At 35.9% G+C, this 24,780-nt stretch overlaps 1 protein-coding gene across 2 annotated transcripts; it reads left to right on the top strand.

Moving 5' to 3' along the window:
- The first annotated feature begins 294 nt into the window (after positions 1-294).
- mars1 (methionyl-tRNA synthetase 1) lies at positions 295-23,254 on the top strand. 2 transcript variants are annotated; one of them, XM_039689737.2, is made up of 22 exons: positions 295-517; positions 1,000-1,090; positions 1,631-1,709; positions 2,269-2,400; positions 3,841-3,916; positions 4,075-4,229; positions 5,422-5,528; positions 5,600-5,716; positions 7,053-7,256; positions 8,135-8,336; positions 11,476-11,550; positions 12,346-12,516; positions 14,131-14,226; positions 14,623-14,740; positions 15,288-15,501; positions 17,830-17,961; positions 20,069-20,173; positions 20,396-20,591; positions 20,923-20,994; positions 21,671-21,697; positions 22,149-22,253; positions 23,089-23,254. In XM_039689737.2, exons 1-22 carry the CDS (start codon positions 415-417, stop codon positions 23,236-23,238), a joined length of 2,727 nt encoding a protein of 908 aa, XP_039545671.2. In that variant the 5' UTR covers positions 295-414; the 3' UTR covers positions 23,239-23,254. The 2 variants fall into 2 exon arrangements, with proteins under 2 accessions (XP_039545671.2, XP_039545672.2); XM_039689738.2 differs by lacking the exon at positions 21,671-21,697 and having other exon boundaries at positions 296-517.
- Positions 23,255-24,780: the final 1,526 nt, after the last annotated feature.

Raw genomic sequence — 24,780 nt, 5'->3', positions numbered from 1 at the left:
ATAATTTGAAGTAATATTGTTCTAAATACAAATAAAGAAATATATACAATGCTTAAAATTAATAATCGTGCATTGATTTGATGATTTGCCGACGGCATCGACCAATTACATCGAGGCGTTCAGTTTTTAACCAATGAGCATATCGCTATCATGACGGACGTTTACCCCTGCACCGTTCCATTGTGGGCATTGTAGTCTCCCGCGGCATGAGCTCAGCGCAGTTCCGACGGACGAACGATGATTAAAAACTACAATTTTCTCTGACGTGGCTACGTGGTTTGACGCTCAGTTGCATCAGCGTAAATAGTTGATTCACAGACCGGTTGTGATCACTCTTCTCAGTTAAAGCGTTGTGTGTGCCTCACCTGTCGAAGTAGATTCATTCATTAGCGTCCCAAAGTGACAGAGGGTCAAATGAAACTGTATATTTCTGAGGGGAACCCGCACTGTATTAAAGCACTAGCGGTGCTGGAACTCACTGGAGTGAAATGTGACATAGAAGTGATCAGCCACGAGGGTGAGTGACTTTATTATCAATGTCTGTGAGGAACTTTCTGTCGTTCTTATTCCGGCAACTTAGATACAGTAAAGATGCTATTTAGGGTTTGTGACGGACGGTTATGTCGTATTTTTTACATTAGCGCAATGAGCTAAATGTAAATAAACAATACCATGTGTCATGACAACGTATGTTTTTGCTTTGCTTTAACTCAACAAATAATGTTAAATCAATTTCCAACTCTTTTTTATGAGTTAGACAAGATTCAACTCATTTTTAAGTCAGTTTAATGTAACTTAAGTTGAAATGACTTAAACATGCAAGTTGATTGTACTTGAATGTTTACGGCTGCATTATTTATTTATATACAGTATACCATGGTAATACCATGTTTACCAATACAATATACTGTTTTATTACCATGGTACCGTTCCAGGACATGTGTAAGTGTGTTTTTGTTCCTCTTTTAATTGTGTTTCTGTGTGTTTTGTGTCTCCCAGAGAACGTGGTCCCTCACCTTAGCCGTCCGGTGTCGCCTGTCCTGCTGTTACCCAGCGGCCAACATCTCTTCAGTTCCAACAGCATCTGCCAGTGAGTGTGTGTGTGTGTGTGCGTGTTAATCAGTGGTCAACATCTCTTCAACACACCTAAAATAATGATAGCAATCTTGAGGAATTGAGCAGCTTAAAATTTTCAGAAAAATGAAACCAAAAGTTTTTTGACTATTATTTATATTTGATAACTTCAGATTTATTTCCGTTTTACTATGCAGAAATGTTTTACTATGTATTTTATAGTTTTAATAACTTAAGTCAACAACAATAATCATGATCTGAATAAACTACACAATAACAAACACCTGAGGAGAAACATTAGAAGACCAAAAGAGAAAGTAAAAAAATAAACAATGAAGGAAATAAAAACAAAACAACTGTGTGTGTGTGTGTGTGTGTGTGTGTGTGTGTGCATTAACCAGATAAACAGGCTGTTAATCACGCGATTGATTGATTCCTTGATGAAACCAGTTTATAGTTGCTCTCTCCTTATTTTTTCAGTGTTTTGAAATGATTACATGAATGATATACATTACGTGACACTAAATGTCGAGTGTGTGTGTGTGTTTGTCCACAGATACCTGTATGATGTCAGCGGTCAGGCTTCGACTGACGCCACGAACCAGTGGCTGGAATGGGAGGCCACACATTTACAGGTGACGATCTGCAATATCAGATATTAAAGGAATAATTCATATAAAGCCTGAATTCATCAAGTCATCCTGTCGTTCCAAATCCGTGACTCTTCCCAACGAGATGCGGTGTATATAAACATGCAAATACATTTATTTACATATGTATTTACATATAAAATTTCTGTAGCATATTTGTCATTAATCACACACACACTTTCTCTCTCTCTCTTTCTCACACTCTCTCTTTCTCACACACACACACACACACTCATAAGGATTGGATTCAATGCCTGTTCTTCACACAACACAAAATTCAGATTGACTGCATTCCATCGGCGTGGCATGAGTGTGTGTTTCTTTGCTTCGCTATCGTGGCGTGCATCCGAGGGAAACGCCTCTGGAACCAGAACAAATGTGGGCGGGGCTTGATTTAGAATAAACTGCCATATTAAACATAAAAAAACAAGAATTTTGATTCCATAAGGACTTTCTAAAGAAGAAGCTCCTGATTTGTTTAGGTTAATTCTATGCAATTACCTCATTAATATATAGTTGTGTGTGTGTGTGTGTGTGTGTTCAGCCTGCAGTGTTACAGTCTCTCCACATGGTGGCGCTGCAGGGGAAGCGTGTCGAAGCGGCGGCTGTGATGAAGGAGCCGCTGAACTGGCTGGAACAGAGTCTGAGCAAGAGAAGCACAGCGTTCCTCACCGCAGTGAGTCCTCACTCACTCACACACACACACACACACACACACACACACACACACACACACACTCTCTCTCTCTCACTCACTCACTCACACACTCACTCACACACACACACACACACACACACACACTCACTCACTCACTCACTCACTCACTCACACACTCACTCACACACTCACTCACTCACACACACTCACTCACTCTCTCTCACTCACTCACTCACTCACTCACACACTCACTCACTCACTCACTCACACACACACACACACACACACACACACTCACTCACTCTCTCTCACTCACTCACTCACTCACTCACTCACACACACACTCACTCACTCACTCACTCACTCACACACACACACACACACACACACACACTCACTCACTGTCTCTCACTCACTCACTCACTCACTCACACACTCACTCACTCACTCACACACTCACTCTCTCACTCACTCACACACACTCACTCACTCACTCACTCACTCTCTCACTCACACACTCTCTCTCACTCACACACTCACTCACTCACTCACTCACTCACTCACTCACACACTCTCTCTCACTCACTCACTCACTCACTCACTCACTCACACACTCACTCTCTCACTCACTCACTCACTCACTCACTCTCTCACTCACACACTCTCTCTCACTCACTCACTCACTCTCTCTCTCACTCACTCACTCACACTCTGTCTCTCTCTCTCTCACTCACTCACTCACTCACTCTCTCTCTCTCTCACTCTCTCTCACTCACTCACTCTCTCTCTCTCACTCACTCACTCACTCTCTCTCTCTCACTCACTCACACTCTGTCTCTCTCTCACTCACTCTCACACTCTCTCTCACACACACACACACACACACACACTCTCACACACTCACTCAAGCTGTTTGAGCTACAGGAAGACAAATGCAACGAACTCATTAAATGTGTAAGGGATGCCGCTATAATAACGCATACAGTCAGCTGATCGTCATCATAAACCAAAAGAAAAATCATGGAAACAGAGTTGAGCCAAGCGATAATATTAAACAAAATAATAATAATTATTATTAATCTGCAGTCAATATCTCTTGTCCTTTTTTTCTCATCTACTTTGTGCTTCTGTCCATCTGTCAAACACTTTAAAAGAAAGAAAAGACTGAAGGTGTGCGTCAGTACACGTATGAGACACAAGAGGGCAGCCATTCCCTGTGTGTGTGTGTGTGTGTTAATGCTTTTAATAATGTTATTAAAGGTTGAAATGAACATGAAATTAGATTAATTAATGCTGTATTTTTCATGTAAACAAATGAAACCTTGTTACCGCAATTTTAGAGCTTTAAACATATTAGGGTCAACACAAAAGAAACGACTTCTAATAGTTTTAGTGAATAAAAGCAGTGATAACGTGACAGAATTGAGTGTGTAGTCGCTGATGTATTGTGTGTTTCAGGAAGTGATGTCAGTAGCAGATGTTATCCTGTGGGCGGCGCTCTTTCCTCTTCTGTCTGACACGAGTTTTGAAGCTGGTGAGCTGAAGCGCGTGTGTGTGTGAGAGAGAGAGAGCGAGAGAGTGTGTGTGTGTGTGTGTGTGTGTGAGAGGGAGTGTGTGTTAAATCTCTCTCTCTCTCTCTCTCTCTCTCTCTCTCTCTCTCTCTCTCTCTCTCTCTCTCTCTCTCTCCCTCAGGTGAGCTGGTGCGCGGCTGGTTCGGGCGTGTCGACTCTCTCTCCGCGTGTCGGGCGGCCGCTCACAGGATCCTGCAGGGAAACGGTGTCGAAGCGCTGAAGACGTTCCTGCAGAAACACGCGGCTCCGCTTCGAGACGCTCCCGCCACCGCTGACGTACTGCACTTCATTAGCATCTGCTTTACATGATAATTTTAGCTTGTTTTAGTAATTTTGTTAAATGCCTTTTCATTTTTTTGTTTATATGTATATAGAACAAAATGATAGAGTAAAATTATATATATATATAGAGAGAGAGAAATTTTAAATTATAACATTGAATATATATATATATATATATATATATATATATATATATATATTATAAAACATTTTTTCAGCTTTACTTCGATTCATATTTGGAATTATGTTTTTATATTTTCTGTTTTAATTTTACTTTGTCATTTTGTTATGTGGTTTTCTCTCGTTTATTAGTATTTTTTTTTTGTTAATATATTTGGATTTATTTTTATTTCGGATTTAATAATATTAATTGCAGTATTTTAACTTTAACATTTTCATTCAGTTAATTTTTGGTTAACTTTTATTTTTAGTTCATCTATTTTTTTTATTTATTTCAGCTTTACTTCTATTACTATTTTTAATTAGGTTTTATTTTTATATTTCCTGTTTTAATTTTATGTGCTTTTGTCATTTTTATGTTTTGTTTTTTTGTTTTATCATTTCTATATATCTTTATTTATCTTTAACTTTTTTATATATATATATATATATATATATATATTTATTTGTTTTTTATTTTTTATTTTTTTCCAGCTTTATTTCAGTTACTAATTCATGTTTTAGTGAACGCATCCATCTAATTTCTCAAGGAAAAAATTAGAAATTATATTTAGCATAATTTAGCTTAGTTTTGGGGTTCATGAGGATTATAATGCAGCTTATCCCTTTAAATCTAATTTTTTTTAAATCTCAAATCTCACAATTTACAGTAAAATCTAAAGAAATAAATGCATTTTGATCGAAGTTTAATTGTCACGCAAGTGGCCCTAAAATAGGCTTAATTCATTCATGCAAAATATTATTTTTAATGTATGGAAAAAATAACATGTTCTTGACAGATTCATAATGTTTTAATTTTTCAGATAAAAATAAAATGCTTATTTATAATCAAAATAAGGTGATCATGAACTTTAAATATGCTCAATTTTCAATTTGTTTTTGATGTGAAATATGACGGATTTTTATTTTTTTCACAAATCTCATGTTTATGAACGGATTGCGGCTTTATTTTGTGAGATTCAGGCGTTTGGCTGAGTGCTCAGAGTAAGAGTGTGTGTTTCCTCAGGCTGAGGACGAGTGTGTGATGAGCGCGGAAGAGATCGAAGGAGCGGCGCAGGTCTGGGCTGAAGGACTCAAGGCTCGCTCTGCCGCCATCGAGAGGAAACACCCGATGTACGGTTAGGGTCACTGCACATAAACACACACATCAGTCCGGCCTTCATCTTACGCTGTGTGTTCTTCAGTCTCCCTCAGGAAGGAAAGAGAAACGTGCTGATCACGAGCGCTCTGCCTTACGTCAACAACGTGCCTCACCTGGGGAACATCATCGGGTGTGTGCTCAGCGCCGACGTCTTCGCCAGGTAACATAGTCTTGATGATGTGTTTCAGGCTCTCCTAGAACAGGTTTTCCTGCTTGAATGTTGATTATTCTCCTCATATTCTCCATTGTTTCGGCTCCTCTCGTTTACTTCCTGTCTCTATGAAGCCCCTCCTTCTGAAAATCACTCTGTGCTCAGATTGGTCGGCTGGAGCAGTGTGTTGTGATTGGTCGAGCGCTTCGACCATGTATGGAAATGTCCCGCCCCTTTCCATAACCGCCAGTTTCAACCATAGACTGTATAAAAATAAGGACGTAGTGTCCGTGACGTTGATGTTTCTGAAGAGCGTTTTTGAAGCTCCCTTCTGAAGCAAAACCATCCGTTTTTGTCAGAAAAATATGAATATTTTAAACTTACTAGCTTACTTACTAAAAATAACTAGCATCTGGCTGTAAACTAAGGAGGCGTATTGCATTCACTTGAAGAAAAAAAATCTACTCTGTTTTTCTGAATTAACGAGTTAATTTTTCATGAGAAAAAAATATTTTGCTCTGTTTTTCTGAATTAACGAGTTAATTTTTCATGGATTTTTTTTTTTGCTCTGTTTTTCTGAATTAACGAGTTAATTTTTCATGGAATTTTTTTTTTTGCTGTGTTTTTCTGAATTAATGAGTTAATTTTTCATGAGAAAAAAATATTTTGCTCTGTTTTTCTGAATTAACGAGTTAATGTTTCATGGATTTTTTTTTTGCTCTGTTTTTCTGAATTAATGAGTTAATTTTTCATGGAATTTTTTTTTTTGCTCTGTTTTTCTGAATTAACTTTTTTTTCACGAAAAATTAACTCATTAATTCAGAAAAACAGTAAAAAAAAAAAAATCCATGAAAAATTAACTCGTTAATTCAGAAAAACAGAGCAAAAAATGTTTTGTTCATGAAAAAATAACTCATTAATTCCGAAAAACAGAGCAAAAAAATTTTTTCTCATGAAAAATTAACTTTGTTAATTCAGAAAAACAGAGCAATTTTTTTTCTAATGAAAAATTAACTCATTAATTCAGAAAAACAGAGAGAATTTTTTTTCTCATGAAAAATTAACTCGTTAATTCAGAAAAACAGAGTAGATTTTTTTTCTTCAAGTGAATGCAATACGCCTCCGTAGTAAACATTTTTTTTCTGCTGTAAAGTTAGGCATTTTAACATGCGGGTCAATGGGATTGACTCTCTTCTGCAGCCGCCTCTAGTGGCCAGTTGATGAACTGCAGTTCAAGAGAGAGAGACGGGAATGTTGCCGATTGGTTTCAACGCACCACTTACTAACGAACTCAACCAGACCCCGCCCCTTCTCCCGCGTATGATTTGATGCTGTGTTCCTGCAGATATGGGCGTCTGCGCGGCTGGAATCTCCTGTACATCTGCGGTACGGACGAGTACGGGACGGCCACGGAGAACAAGGCTCGCGAGGAGGGACTGACGCCGCAGGAGATCTGCGACAAATACCACACCATCCACGCCTCCATCTACCAGTGGTTCCAGATCGACTTCGACTTCTTCGGCCGCACCACCACTGAGCGCCAGACTGAGTGAGAACGCGCACTTAGCGAAGCCTTGTTTGTTTAATTTTATTTTTGATCAATTTTACATAATAATTTTATATTTTTATACATTTTGAAGAAAATTGACAATGTCAAAATCATTGACATCATTCACTAGTTTTAAATTTAAAAATCTAGAATTTAAAATGTTTATAAATTTAGAATTTATTAGAATTGGCAATATGTCAATATATTTATATGTTAATTCTATATTTCCTTATCAGTGTTTTTAACACACATTTGTTTATAAGTTGTACAATTTTATTTAAATATTTCAACATTTTTTACATTTAGAATTTATTCTAATTGGCAATAATGTCAATGTAATCACTGCATAAATATTTTTTATTTATTTTTTTATTTGCTAATATCAAAAGCATGCATTGATTCCTTTTGTTTATTTTACAAAAGGATTCATTCAAAAAGTGTTTGATACCAAAAACACTGGATTAAATTTTCTTTGGCTCTTAAAATATATTTTCTTTTTATACATGTTAATTTTTTATTAAGTTTAAATATTTTTATTTTATTTTAAATGTTTAAAAATAAGCATGCATTGATTTTTTTATTATTATTATTTTGTTCACAAAGAGTATTTGAAAACTTATTTAATTTTATTGTTTAATTTGTATTTAATTTTATTGTATGCATGAACTTATGCCATAAAACACGCCATAGATTAAATTACTTTGGATCTTACATTACATTTTCAAAATACACTCGAATGCGAAGGCTGTGACGTTGAGTTTTTATTTGCTGGCCGGTTATGCAGTTCGATACGTTGGTTCTCTACTTATGTTATACATGAATACTTTTACACTGGAATACTGTGGCGTTGAATGTTTATTCTGTAAATCTTTCCCCAGAATCGCTCAGGATATTTTCTGGCGTCTCCACGAGAGGGGTTTCCTGCTGGAGGACACGGTCGAGCAGCTTCGCTGTGAAAGCTGTCAGCGATTCCTGGCCGATCGCTTCGTGGAGGGCGTGTGTCCTCACTGCCAATACCCAGAAGCCCGCGGGGACCAGTGTGACAAATGTGGCCGTCTCATCAACGCTGTGGAGCTCAGGGTACGGTTCGAGATCACGCGTTCCTGAACCTCACTTACAAATACATATTTTTATATATAACCTCCTACTATATCTGAAAGAGTCTCTTCTGCTCACCAAGGCTGCATTTATTTCATCAAAAATACATAACATTTTAAAAAATATTATTAGAATTTAAAAATAACTGTTTTCTATGTGAATATAGAGTAAAGTGAATCTGAAATCTGAATTAATTTAATTAAAAATACAGTAAAAATCACAAAATATCATTAGACTTTAAATCAGTTGTTTTCTATGTGAATATAGAGTAAGGTGTAATTTATTCCTGTGATCAAAGCTGAATTTATTTCTTTAAAAATACAGCAAAAATCACAAAATATTATTAGACTTTAAATCAGTTGTTTTCTATGTGAATATAGAGTAAAGTGTAATTTATTCCTGTGATCAAAGCTGAATTTATTTCTTTAAAAATACAGTAAAAATCACAAAATATTATTAGATTTTAAATCAGTTGAAACTGCAAATCCACAATTCTCTGCCAGGATTCGGCAGAATTCTTCAGTCTGTAAAAATATTCCTCAGATTTCTTGTCGAATCGATTTATACAGTCGATCTCAAAGCTCTTTCCCGTTGTAGATATGTTTTGTGTGTTTTCCACAGCATTCACACTGAAAACTAATGCTGCCACTCAGTGTGTGTTAGGGCTGTCACTTTAACGTTCGACCATCGATTGGACCAACCAAACACAAGTATCGAAAACGAAAATAGTGAATCGATTTAAACGCCTGAGATCACTTCATCGAAGACGAGCACCAAAGAAAACCCTCTCATTATGAAGCCGGTGAAAGTGAGTGTACAAATGTCCCAATCTTTGCATCACATCAAGCAACATCATCTTCCTCGACTGACCAATCAGAGCCACCGAAAGAATGCAGCCGGAATTCTATTGGTGGAATCAGACACTAGAAACAGATCAGGAGCAACACGGCAACAGGGCAATAGTGGAGATCAATGCCAAACTCCACAACACACACACACATACACACACTCACTCACTCTAACACACACATACTCTCTCTCACACACACCAACACTGTCACACACACACATTCACTCTAACACACACACACATTCACTCTAACACACACACTCACACATTCACTGTAACACACACACACACATTCACTCTAACACACACGCACACATACACACACACACGCACGCACACTCTCTCTCTCTCACATACACAGACACTCAATCTAACACACACTCTCTCACACACATACTCTCTCTCTCACTCACACATACACACGCACGCACACTCTCTCTCACATACACAAACACTCTAACACACACACACACACTCTCACTCTAACGCTCACACACACTCAGTCATACACTCTCACATACACAAACACTCACTCTAACACAAACACTCACACGCACATAAACACTCACACACACACACACACACACTCTCACGCACAGAAAAACATTCTAACACTCTCACACACAGAAACACTCACTCTAACACACACACACTGATTTGTGTGTGTGTCTCAAGGGTCCTCTTTACGCTCGTTCTAATGCCTGTTAGGTGTCCGTGGATTTGCCTGTATTTGGTGTTCAAAACATTAATGTCACAATTTGATTTTCTCACAAAAGTGACAGCCGTAGTGTAGGGGTTTCATCAACTAGTCGACTAGTCGACTGTCACAACCACTAGTTGGCGCTGTTGGCCTTAGTCGACTAGTCGGAAACAAAATGATGACATGTATATAGATATATTTTTTTTGTTAACTATCCCTTTAAATACAAGCGGCAGTACTATATACTATAAGCACTATAAGGCGCACCTTCAATGACCTATTTTAGAACATTTTTCAAACGTTTGACTGGGTTTGCGTTATGCATCCACTAGATGTGCTAAAGGGAATGCAGCGAGTGCGCGGCGTCGGAGGTAAGGCGTTTATTTAGTAAGCGTGAGCGCGCTGGGGCGGGCACGTAACTTACATTCGCAGCCTGCTGACAGCGGTGTCTGTTCGTGTGTGTGTTAGAGAGAGCGCTCGTGAGCGGGAGATATTTTATACGAGGTTGAACTGGCCGTGTGACAAAGCGGATGGATTATAAAGCTTGAGAAAAGGCCAGATTGAGAAAATTAAAGGCTTTTAAGTGCGCTTTATAGTGCGGAAAATACGAGTACTACTCTCGCTTTTAGACCAGCGCGCGACGTGTTTAATATAGCCGCATATTAGCCTACACCAGATTTTCTCTCAAATGTTTGCTTTCACTTTCTATATGGGGAGGCTGCACTTTAGACATAGCCAATTCTGTTTATGTAAACATTGTGTGTATTTAACAGTATTGGCATAATAAGACTTGAAAGATAACTTAGTCCAGTATTCAGGTGCTGTTCGACAGGCTTCTAATGCCTGTGAGCGTCGGGGATATGCCGCGCGCTCAGGAAAGCGCACGTTAGAACAGCGCGTGAATTAAATGTTTAACCGGCAAGGCTTATGCAAACAATGAACTTTTGTGAATTGCAGTGTCCCGTACCTATTCCTTAACGTGAGATGTTTAGGCTACGTCCCGTTGTACAGTTGAGAGGCGCCAGAACTGATTGAATGCACTGTAACACGATACTACTACCATATTTCTTCAAAAGCAGATCGTGGAGACATTTACTATTCGTGTTGTCGCACACCCCTAGAATAAACCATTTAACGACTAGTCGACTGGTCGTCGACTGTTATGCAAAACTAGTCGACTAGCAAAAATCAGTAGTTGTGAAACCCCTACCGTAGTGTGTGTGTGACCGCAGTCACTCAGCCGACGGTGACGTCACACGCGTGCCCTCTATAAAAGTGTTCATTTCAAGAGTAGTGTTTGTACAATAAGGTTAGTTAACATGAACTAAGAATGAATACTACAGCATTTATTAATCTTGGTTAATTTGAACTTACTAATACATCATTAAACTCAAAGGTTGTGTGTGTTAGCATTAGTTAATGCACCGTGAACAAACATGAACCCCTGGATTTACATTAACAAAGATTAAAAAACACTGTAACAGATGTATTGCTCATTGATAGTTAACACATGTACTAACGGACCTTGTAGTGAAGTGTTGGCGTGTGTGTTTACTCATTGTGTCCGGCAGAATCCGCAGTGTAAAGTGTGCAAGGAAACGCCGGTGATCCGCTCCTCTAAACACCTGTTCCTGGACCTGCCCAAGGTAAAGGAGACGTGAATGTGTGTCGAACTCTTCATCCTCTCGAGTCTTGTCCACACTAACACGTGTTACTTTGAAAACGCATCTTTTCTCTCCATTTTGAGACACATTTTTACTAAACGGGTCATCGGATGCCCGTTCTCCACAGGTTGGTTTGATCAGGTGGCCTGGACGCGAGCCGAGCTTAGCCCCGCCCACAACGTTTGAGGGCAGGAAGTTCGGTCTGGACTAGATCCGTTGAGACGCTCGAACCAAAGCTGTTCGAACCAATCAAATCATCAGGGCGGGCTTTAACGTAATCAACCGTAACGTAATCATCACGTCACCAAAGAGCGCTTGGGTTGAGGTCGTTTACAACAAAGATGGCCGCCGCTGGAGAACTGAGATGTGTAGATTGAGCATCGCGTCTGTTATAGATGTAGACAGCGCATTCGTTTTAAATCAGCGCAGCGTATTCGCAGTAAAGGGGAATTTAGTGTTTTCAGGCATTTTCCAAAGATTTCTGAAACATCGGGAAACGCCTGAAACGCTAGTGTGGAAGGAGAGACTTTTAATGATTTTTCTAATGGACGGAGAGCCAAAACGGAGAGAAAATATGCGTTTTCAAACGAACATGTGTACACGACACTGTTTTCAACATTTCATCTAAATAAAACTTTTTATGCGCTTGGCCGTTCGTTTACACGACACCGGTGTTTTTGGGTGCCTGAAAACACTAAGTTTTGAAAACTTTTTTTTTTTTAGCGAAAATTACGTTTTGAAATGTATCCGGATTGATTTTGTGTGTGTGTGTGATAGCTGGAGGGCGAGCTGGAGGAGTGGCTGGAGAAGTCGATCGGCTCGGGCGATTGGACGCCGAACGCTCGGCACATCACGCGCTCGTGGCTCCGGGACGGCCTGAAGCCGCGGTGCATCACACGAGACCTGCGCTGGGGGACGCCCGTGCCACACGAGGACTTCAAGGAGAAAGTATGAACGCTCAATCCTGAGATGTTGTTTCTAGAGCTGTCAACGTATTGTGTTAGAGGGATAGTTCACCCAAATATGAAAATTAGCCCATGATTCACTCACCCTCAAGTCATCCTAGGTGTACATCACATTCTTCTTTCAGACAAACACAGAGTTATAATGAAAAAATGTCCTGGATCTTCCAAGCTTTATAATGGCAGTGAATGGCTGTTTCTGTTTTGATTGAAGTCCATAAAATTATGCACTTTTATGATGGACAGATGCACTTTTATGATGGATAGATGCACTTTTATGATGGACAGATGCACTTTTATGATGGATGCACTTTTATGATGGATAGATGCACTTTTATGATGGACAGATGCACTTTTATGATGGACAGATGCACTTTTATGATGGACTGATGCACTTTTATGATGGACAGATGCACTTTTATGATGGATGCACTTTTATTATGGATAGATGCACTTTTATGATGGACAGATGCACTTTTATGATGGATGCACTTTTATGATGGACAGATGCACTTTTATGATGGACAGATGCACTTTTATGATGGATAGATGCACTTTTATGATGGACAGATGCACTTTTATGATAGATGCACTTTTATTATGGATAGATGCACTTTTATGATGGACAGATGCACTTTTATGATTGATAGATGGACTTATATGATGGACAGATGCACTTTTATGATAGATGCACTTTTATTATGGATAGATGCACTTTTATGATGGACAGATGCACTTTTATGATGGACAGATGCACTTTTATGATGGACAGATGCACTTTTATGATTGATAGATGCACTTTTATGATGGACAGATGCACTTTTATGATTGATAGATGCACTTTTATGATGGACAGATGCACTTTTATGATGGACAGATGCACTTTTATGATGGACAGATGCACTTTTATGATTGATAGATGCACTTTTATGATGGACAGATGCACTTTTATGATTGATAGATGCACTTTTATGATGGACAGATGCACTTTTATGATGGACAGATGCACTTTTATGATGGACAGATGCACTTTTATGATGGATAGATGCACTTTTATGATGGACAGATGCACTTTTATGATGGACAGATGCACTTTTATGATGGACAGATGCACTTTTATGATGGATAGATGCACTTTTATGATGGATAGATGCATTTTTATCATGATCGATTCACTTTTATGATGGACAGATGCACTTTTATGATGGATAGATGCATTTTTATCATGATCGATTCACTTTTATGATGGACAGATGCACTTTTATGATGGATAGATGCATTTTTATAATGATAGATGCACTTTTATGATGACAGATGCACTTTTATAGACTTCAAAACAGAAACAGCCATTCACTGCCATTATAAAGCTTGGAAGAGCCAGGACATTTTTAATATAACTGTGATTGTTTTCGTCTGAAAGACAAGTGTCATATACACCTAGGATGACTTGAGGGTGAGTAAATCATGGGCTAATTTTAATATATGCAATGAAATCTAGTTTGTTTGTTTTTATTCGATTAATCGACAGCACTAGTTATTTCACTAATATTGTCTGTTAATCCAAATGCACAATGAACAATGTACCCATCTGTCCATGAAGGTGTTCTACGTGTGGTTCGATGCTCCTATTGGCTACCTGTCCATCACGGCAAACTACACCGACCAATGGGAGAAATGGTGGAAGAACCCTCAGCAGGTGCTGATCAACTTTGATATTTCACCTCCTATATATATATATAAATGTATGCTTTTAAACAATAAAACATACACTTTGGAGCCAGGGGAGCACAGAAAACACATAAAAAAATTAAATAAATATCTCACGATTATTAAAACAATAATGAGGATGTGCACCGATAAATTGTTTAAATATTCTATAAAAACAGGAATTGACTTCATGGTGACTTTAAAACATGCAGCTGCAGTCATATCAGCAATTTAGGAAATAAATCTGGTGCATTTGTGTTATTTAATGAGCTCTGTTCACTTTTTGTCAATTTAATGAATACTCTCAGTTCTCCCACCGATTAACACAACCCTGCTGTCCATAACCGGTGTGTTTCAGCGTGTGATTGCCGTGTGTGTCCTATAGGTGGAGCTGTACAACTTCATGGCGAAGGACAACGTTCCCTTCCATAGTGTCGTCTTCCCTTGTTCACTTCTCGGAGCTCAAGACAACTACACACTGGTCAATAACCTCATCGCCACCGGTGAGATGCTTTCTTAAATTCAGATCATTGAAATAACAAAACGATTGCAATCTAATAGAATCAAATATGCATATTTCATGACCATTGCATGAAAAGTTGGAATTTTTTAATGTTTTTGAGTCACCAAAGCTGCATTTATTACTGTAAAAATATTAGAGTGTAAATCATCTGTTCTCTATGTGAATATATAATAAAGTGTTATTTATTTCAGCATCATTACTCCAGTCTTCAGTGTCACATGATCCTTCAGAAATCACTCTAATATGAGGATCTGATGATTTATGATTATTATCAGTGTTAAACTGTTTCATATTGTTGTGGAAAACGTGATGTTTTATTTGTGATGTAACATTATAAATGTCTTTACTGACGCTTTGGATCAACTTAATTTGTCCTCGCTGAATAAACAGTTTTACTGACTCCAAACAGAAGTGTACATACATAATAAAATTCAGAAATCTCTGGAATTTGATATTTCAGATGTTGCAGATTGATATTGTGGCGTGTGATTGGCTGAGACCGTTCATGAATGTGTTCATGTGTCCAGAATACTTGAATTACGAGGACACCAAGTTCTCCAAGAGCCGCGGTGTGGGTGTGTTCGGGGACATGGCGAAGGACACGGGCATCCCGTCTGACGTGTGGCGCTTTTACCTGCTGTTCCTGCGGCCCGAGGCTCAGGACTCCGCCTTCTCATGGGCCGACATGGCCATCAAGAACAACTCTGAGCTGCTCAACAACCTGGGCAACTTCATTAACAGGTGTGTGTGTGTGTGTGTGTGTGTGTGTGTGTGTGTGTGTGTGTTGCTGGATCACTCACTTATACACACTCACTCTCTTATACTCGCTCACTCACTCTTACTCACACACACACACACACACACACACACACTCTCTCTTATACTCACTCACTCACTCACTCTCACTCAATCACACACACACTCACACTTATACACACTCACACTCACTCACACACTCACTCACTCACTCACACACACACACACTCACTCTCACTAACTCACTCATTCACACACACTCACTTACGCTCACTCTCTCTCTCACACACACACACACACACACACACACACACACACACACTTTCAGAACATTTTGTTTCTTTTTTTTTTCTGGTAAATTTACAATGAAATAACCAAAAAAAAATATTATTTTATTTTGTTATTATAGTGAACTGAAACTAAAATTAAAACCATAAAAAAAATTGTTGCTTGAAATAAAATAAACGCTAACTGAAATAAAATATTAAAAAATGATATTGTAGGCTATATATTATTATTTTTATTTTAGCCAAGGCAACATTTCTTATTTTCATTTAATTTAACTTGATTTACTAAAATAACTAAAACTAAAACTGAAATAACTATTAATAAAACTATACAGACATATTTAAAAAAAAAATAATACTACAAAATTACTAATACTTTGACTGAAATTAAAAGGAAACCAGAAACTATACAAAATACTAAGTTCAAAATATTAATACAAACTATAATATGATGCTAAAATACTCAATTATAAAACTACTCAATGATACTAAAATAACACGGACACATACATATTTTTTTTACATAATATTAACAAAATGTACTATTAGTATATATATATAATATATATATATATATATTAACTAAATAATCATAAAAAAAGAAAATCTTTTTTATCGATCTTTTGAAACTCCTCAGAAGTATATAATCAGAATTATAAATTATTCAAAAAAAAACAGTATACCTGTTTATACAATACTGCACATGCATTTTTTTTTACATAATATTAACAAAATTTACATACTAACTGAATACTCATTAACAATTTTTTGTTTAAAGATCTTTAAAACTAGACAGAGAAGTACATAATTTCAAATCATCTTTTAGTGGTTCTTTCTTTTCCACATTGAAACACAAACAGGCCTCTTAAGTTATATCTACCCTCTCTTAACTTAAATCATTTCTGAATACTAGATGGAAGACTTTTATTAAGTGCTCTATACATTATTTCCAATGTTTTTATATATACAATATCTGTAAATTAGGGCTGTGCAACAATTAATTGTGATTAATCGCATCCAAAATAAAAGTCTGTGTTTACATAATATATTTGTGTGTGCTGTATATAATTATTTTATATATATAAATACACACACATGCATGTATATATTTAAGAAAATGTGTTATTCATATATAAAATATTTATATTTATTTAATATAGATTATGTATATATATATAGATATAGATATATACAGAATTTAAGTGCAAATAATTCTTAAATATATACATGCATGTGTGTGTATTTATATATACAAAATAATTATATACAGCACACACAAATATATTATGTAAACACAGACTTTTATTTTGGATGCGATTAATCGCAATTAATTTTTGCACAGCCCTACTGTAAATTTTAAGGTATGACTTTGAATAAAAAGTTTTATTAGTCGGTTCGCGTTATCCTACTTTATTAATAAGTCTGTAACTTAATTAATACAACTATATTTGTTTTATTTCATTTCCCCAGATTTCTGAACAATATGACGAGTAAGGCATTGCTAAGGAGGAATATATAATACTCAAACCTTATTAAATCTTTTGTTTTATACAGTATTCCTACTGATTTTGCTACCTTACTTCTAATGTATTCAATATGCGGTTTCACATTTCTGAACACATCTCATGCGTCTTGATTGAGATTGCTGTTAAATGGTTTTACTTTTCTTTTCTTTTTTACACTTTTGCCACAAATTATTCAGTGATTAAAAACGAATGAATTACAATCTGTAAATCTCCCCTTTTGCATCAGTTTTATTAACTTTTTCTTTCTTTCTTTCTTTATCAGTGATGCTAAGCTTCACATAATGCAATTTGTTGATCAAAATAAATTCCTACATTTCCTGAGAAGTCCTACATTTCAGTCTGGCATGAAATATTAATGAAATCATCCATTTTAAAACGCTAGAGTCCCAGTAGTTTTGCTGTAGTTTTCCTGGCAACACTTGACTATAAGGTTTCACGAAGTAGCATTTATTAATCTTCGCTAACGTTAATCTCAGCATTTGCTGATGATGTTTCCGCAGGGCAGGGATGTTTGTGAGCAAGTTCTTCGACGGCTGTGTTCCTGAGATGCTCCTGAATGAAGACGATAAGCGCCTCATCGCTCAGGTGTGCTGGGAGCTCAAGCAGTACATCTCGCTGCTGGATAAAGTCAGGTCAGGATTACCCACAATTCCTCATCAACATGCCTGAAAATTTGGATTGTTCTTGAATAACAGTCATTAAGCCTTTGTGGAAACTCATAATGTAATACATTAATCTACTCTCTTTAACTAATTGTTTTTTTTTTTAATGTTTTAAAAGCTATTACAATTATGAAAATGTTACATTTTTGGTGAGTTTATAATATAATAGATTTCTCACAATGTAAAAATTATTACATTATGAGCTTAAAGATTTTGAACATTTTATTACTATAATAATATAATACTCATTACATTATGTGCATTTTTATTATGAGTTGCTACAACCTTTGACGAGTGCGATCACGGCGAAGTTTATAGTTGGGATATGTCAGCGGTAGTGATTAAAATAGAGTAAATCACCTTTCGCTTCAAATAAAAAGTGTGTATTACCCCCGTAGATGGCGACAAGTGAGTCTTTGAATCATTCATTCAAGAGATTTGTGTAAAAACGCTGATTCATCCAGTAATGAAACAAGTGAAGTATTTTTGAGTGAGTCATTGAATAATTAATTCTTTCAAGAGATTTGTTCGAAAACACTGATTCACACAGTAATGAAACAAGTGAAGTATTTGTGTGAGTCATTGAATCATGCATTCAAGAGATTCGTTCGCAAACGTGGATTCATCCGGTAATGAAACAAGTGAAGTTTTTATGAGTGAGTCATTCAATCATTCATTCAAGAAATTCGTTCAAAAATGCTGATTCATCTGGTAATGAAACGAGTGAAGTCTTTATAAGTGAGTCATTGAATCATCATTGATTCAAACTGATTTTTTAAATGATGATTCATCTGGTAATGAAACGAGTGAAGTCTTTATAAGTGAGTCATTGAATCATCATTGATTCAAACTGATTTTTTAAATGCTGATTCATCTGGTAATGAAACGAGTGAAGTCTTTATAAGTGAGTCATTGAATCATCATTGATTCAAACTGATTTTTTAAATGCTGATTCATCTGGTAATGAAACGAGTGAAGTCTTTATAAGTGAGTCATTGAATCATCATTGATTCAAACTGATTTTTTAAATGCTGATTCATCTGGTAATGAAACGAGTGAAGTCTTTATAAGTGAGTCATTGAATCATCATTGATTCAAACTGATTTTTTAAATGATGATTCATTTGGTAATGAAACGAGTGAAGTCTTTATAAGTGAGTCATTGATTCAAACTGATTTTTTAAATGCTGATTCATCTGGTAATGAAACGAGTGAAGTCTTTATAAGTGAGTCATTGAATCATCATTGATTCAAACTCATTTTTTAAATGCTGATTCATCTGGTAATGAAACGAGTGAAGTCTTTATAAGTGAGTCATTGAATCATCATTGATTCAAACTGATTTTTTAAATGCTGATTCATTTGGTAATGAAACGAGTGAAGTCTTTATAAGTGAGTCATTGATTCAAACTGATTTTTTAAATGCTGATTCATCTGGTAATGAAACGAGTGAAGTCTTTATAAGTGAGTCATTGATTCAAACTGATTTTTTAAATGCTGATTCATCTGGTAATGAAACGAGTGAAGTCTTTATAAGTGAGTCATTGAATCATCATTGATTCAAACTGATTTTTTAAATGCTGATTCATTTGATAATGAAACAAGTGAAGTCTTTATAAGTGAGTCATTGATTCAAACTGATTTTTTAAATGCTGATTCATCTGGTAATGAAACGAGTGAAGTCTTTATAAGTGAGTCATTGAATCATCATTGATTCAAACTGATTTTTTTTTTTAAGATTCAAATTAATGAAATGTAATTTCGTTTAGTTGTCTATCCAGAATCATGTCAAAGTTATGATTCTATTTTTCATTCTCAAATGAATCCAGAATCGTTGATATCGACCAGGCTGTGATCTCTATAGTATTTCAGCAGCTGGTAGTTCCTCTAGAACTCAGGGTTACCTGGGAATTGAAGGTTTAATTTGTGATTTCCAAATTCACGGAAAATAATTGTATAAAATTATACAAACAAATGATCTGTTAAACTGAAGCTGTGGGAGCATTTATTTCTCTCAATAATGCTTGTTTTGTAATATTGCACGCGCTCCTAACTCTCCTACGACGGGTTTGTTCCAGGATCCGTGACGCTCTGAAGTGCATCCTGAACATCTCTCGTCACGGGAACCAGTACATGCAGGTCAACGAGCCCTGGAAGAAGATTAAAGGAGGAGACCACGACAGGTGAACGAACACTGAACTATACTTCTAAAGCATCTAATTTTGAAGTTTTTTTTTGAAAATCATTTATAAAATTAAAATATATAAGTAACAAATGTATTTATTATTTTGTAGTTAACTTATTTACTAATTAGATCTTCTTGTAAAGTGTTAATTCTAAAGAGAAGTTTTAAAAAATTGTGTTAAAATAAAAATATAAAAGCTAACTCGTTGTGTGTGCTGCAGGGAGCGTGCCGGGACCGTGACGGGGGTGTGTGTGAACGTGGCGTGTCTCCTGTCCGCCGTGCTGGAGCCGTATATGCCGACGGTCAGCCACACCATCCGCGTCCAGCTGCAGGCTCCGCCCACCTGTGCCAGTGCCCAGCTGCAGGGCCCGGGGAGCTTCGTCTGCTCACTGCCGGCCGGACACCGCATCGGCACGGTGAACACTCGCCGCATTACACCACACATCACCATTAGTACTCTAATACAGATCTTTTCTTTTTCATTTACTTTTTTTTTTTTTTTTTTTTTACTTTTGTTACTTATTATTATTTATTATAAAAATGTTTTTTTTTTACTTATTATTTTTATTACCTCTCCTCTTTTTGTATTGTTATACGTATTATTATTTACATTTTTTTTACTTATTTTTTACTCATTATTTACATTTTTTCTATACTTTTTTTACCTATTATTATTATTTATTTATTTATTCACCTCTCCTTTTTTTTCTTTTTACTTTAATAAACCTGTCTTTGGCTCTCCTACAGGTCAGTCCGTTGTTCCAGAAGTTGGAGAACGAACAGATCGAGGCTCTGAGGAAGAGATTTGGAGGTCAACAGGTTCGTCAAACACACTCATGAATTATTGAGCAGATTCTCCTGCAGAAACCGGAGTCGAGATTTAACAAAACCCTCAAAATTCATCAAAAACTCATTGAAATTTTGGATTTAAATGGAAAAAAAATTATATTAAATAATATTATGAATAAAAAAAAAATTAAATGAATATTTCTAAGCTCAGTTGTTCTCCCACTCTCTATCTATTTTATCTATATATGTTAACATTATTATTGTCATATATTTATATACAATTATTAATTTATATTTAAAAAAGAATATCAGCTAGAAATTGCTATTTGTGAGAGTGATCTCTATAAAATGATGTTAAAAAATCTGGAAAAGTTGTGGAAATTAATTTTTGGAGAATTATTCTATATTTAACCGCTCCTATAAAATTAAATTAAAAATGCTATAAATTTAGCTTTAAAATGCAATATAGTCTATTTAAACATCTATGCATTTCTCATGTTTAATTTTCTACTTTGCTACTCTGGAACAGCCATGTATTCTATTTATACTATATATATATATATCTATTGTAAGCGTGTCAATTGGTCAGACAGAAGTGTAATTAAACCCTGATTAATTAAAATCAAGTCATTCCAGCAACATGAGCTGCGGGATCTGATGATGTTCATTATCTACGGTTGTTTGTCTGATTCTCTGCCTCTCTCAGCCAGAAGAGGAGTGTGTTGAAGCGAAGGTAGACACGTGTGTGTGTGTGTGTGACCGCTCACTGTTCTCACGGCTTTGTGTGTGTTTTCACTATGACTGAGTGTGAAATGGATTCAGTGATGTCTATATGTTCTGGATCAAAGCGTGTGTGTGTGTGTGTGTGTGTGTGTCAGTCTCTAACAGCCTCCGGCTGCGACTCAAACACAACAAACCTCGTTTTATATTCTATCTAACGTTATTTTAGAGCATGAGATTTCACAGATGTGTGTGTACTAACAGATATTTCTGCATGTGTTTGTGTGGTTGCTTTTATGAATGATCAAATTATTGTTGCATATAATTATTAAAGATTTGATTTTAATTTGTATAATAATTATTACAAATCTTTATAATTAAAACAAATATAAAGAAACAAATGCATGCGACTCCTTTTTTATTATTATTGTGAAACGTTTGCAATATTGATGTTGTGTCTCTAGAGCCAGAGTTCCAGCAGCGCTGCAGCCGACACCAAACCTGGAGCACCACTCCTGACCCCTGACCCCGAGACAGTCGCACACCTGACCACTCAAGTGGCTGAACAAGTAACAACATACACACACACACTCACTTAGAAAATATTTTATATAATGTTTTTTTTTAAACATTTTAAATATGTGGGGTGAACCGAACACCAAACTTGGTTACTGTAGTTTATCGGAAAAAATTATTTGTAAAAAAAAAAAAAGGAAGTTATTGCTACGAGTTTTATTTAACTATGCAAAAAAATGCAAACATTGACTACAACATAATCAGCTATTAATATTTTGTTCATTCTCTCTGGTTTTGCATGTGTTCATAATATTCTTTGTATGATAACTAAAAAAAACACCAAAAAATTATCTGAAAAAATTGTCGCACAATTCGTCGCATTTTATTGCGTTATCACAAATAAAACTATCGACTCAAGCGCAACTACGCAATATGACTAGACTACAAAATCTTCAACACATTTTTAATAATATTTGAACAAAGAGTGAAAATGTTAATTCTCCAGACTGTGTGTGTATGTATATATATATATATATATGAAGCATTTCATATTGAAAAAATAATGCTGTTTTTTGTGTTTTCAAAATAATGTAATTTCAAGCACGCCTCCATTTTCCTCCAGAAAACATTATGGCGCTTTAGTAACTGCATTTATTGTGTATTGTCGCACACAATTCATAATGTCTCCCTTCATGACACTGTTTTTATTCTTTATTGTGTTAGAATATTGAAAAAATTAAATGAAGACGAAATTTTAAATAATTTTTTAATGTATATTTAACATGTATAAAAATATATTTTATTTACATTTTTTTATTTATCAGATATTTATTTATCTGATATTATTTATCAGTCGATTTATGGTTCTTTGGTGTGCGTTTGTTTCAGGGCGATAAAGTACGAGCTCTGAAAGCTCAGAAAGTGGACAAGTCGGTCATCGGGGAAGAAGTCGCCAAATTACTCGAGCTGAAAAAACGACTCAGTCTCGCGGAGGGCAAGAACACAGAGCCGGCGGCTCAGAAACCCAAGAAGAAATGAACACGAAGAAGAAGAAGAAATAAAAACTTTCTATTTTTTACAATATTTTCCGGGAATTACAGGTGAAACTGGAAAAATGAGAATATGGTGCAAAAGTTCATTTATTTTAGTAATTCAACTTAAAAGGTGAAACTAATATATTATATAGACTCATTACATGCAAAGTGAGATATTTCAAGCCTTTATTTGTTATAATTGTGGATTACAGCTTATGAAAACCTTTCACATTTGGCGTTTTCATCATAATCATCAAAATTATAACAAATAAAGTCTTGAAATATCTCACTTTGCATGTAAAGATTCTATATAATATATTAGTTTCACCTTTAAGTTGCTGTGAACCTTTTAAATTACTGAAATAAATGAACTTTTGCACGATATTCTCCTTTTTCGAATTGCACCTGTATATATAAATATTATCTGGGAACTACATGGGATACTGCACTATTTACCCACTCCTATAAAAATGAAACCAATCTTTTTTAAAAGCAGTGAAATCTGTCAAAAATCCTTTTAAAATGCAATAAAATCAATGTATTACCCATTTAATTCTTCTGATTTGTAACCTGTGGTACAACTATGGATTTCATTCATACACTCAATAAACACTTACACAAAAATCTCAAAGACTCGATTCAGTTCATTTAAAAAAGTTTAATAGCAAAATGTGTGTAGTACAAGTCTAAATAAAATTCAGATAAAAATTTGCTACGCTAATACAGTAATTCGGCATGCACGTTTCTTATCTTAACATTAGGGTGATTACATGTCATGATGATTATGTGATACACGTATAGAAAAATAGGCATGGATCAGAGGCAGAGAGCGTTATAAACTGCTATTATTCTGAAAAAGTTTCATAAGTGAGAGCAAAATCACATTCATGGTCTTCATTTAAACACACACACACACACTCGTGCTTAGAGGCCTCGGGTTGATGGTGAGCGCAGAGAGAAACGGCTCACAATCGATCAGAATAACAGTCCTGAGCTCCTAATCTGGACACACTGAAAGCCCTGTCGTTTACACGTTACGGACACACTCGCGTCGCTGCTTCCTCGACCTGTTTATTGCAGTTCTGCTACGTTCCCCACAGAAACACTCACAGCGTTCACTTCACACACTCAGAAAGTTCATTAACCTTTGGGTGCTTTCATACAATTTGGTGCGTTTTAGTCTCGTTTAACAGATCTCACGAAAACCGGTCAAAAACACCCCAAACCTAGTTGTATTTTGCTTAAATAAGGTGTTTTCTTTAGATTTTTTTGCATTGCGATTTAGTTCATTACAAACTGCATTTTTATTAATGTAAGGCAAAATATCTCTTTAATTAGTGTCTTGTGATAATTTAAGTCTTAAAGTTTGCATTGTATTAGTCTTTTTAATTTAGTGCAAAAACGTAAATTTTTTAATTTTTAAATCTTTGCTTTTGATATCTTATTGCTGTAATGCAATCTTTTTCTTTAATTTATTCGTATTGTCATTGGTTAATTTCTAACATTTAAACATCATAATAGTATTTTTTGCTGATTTAAATGTCTG

Source organism: Pimephales promelas, chromosome 8 (assembly GCF_988280905.1).
Source record: "Pimephales promelas chromosome 8, fPimPro1.hap1.1, whole genome shotgun sequence".
Lineage (NCBI taxonomy): Eukaryota > Metazoa > Chordata > Actinopteri > Cypriniformes > Leuciscidae > Pimephales > Pimephales promelas.
This window is presented reverse-complemented; position numbering and strand designations above follow the sequence as displayed.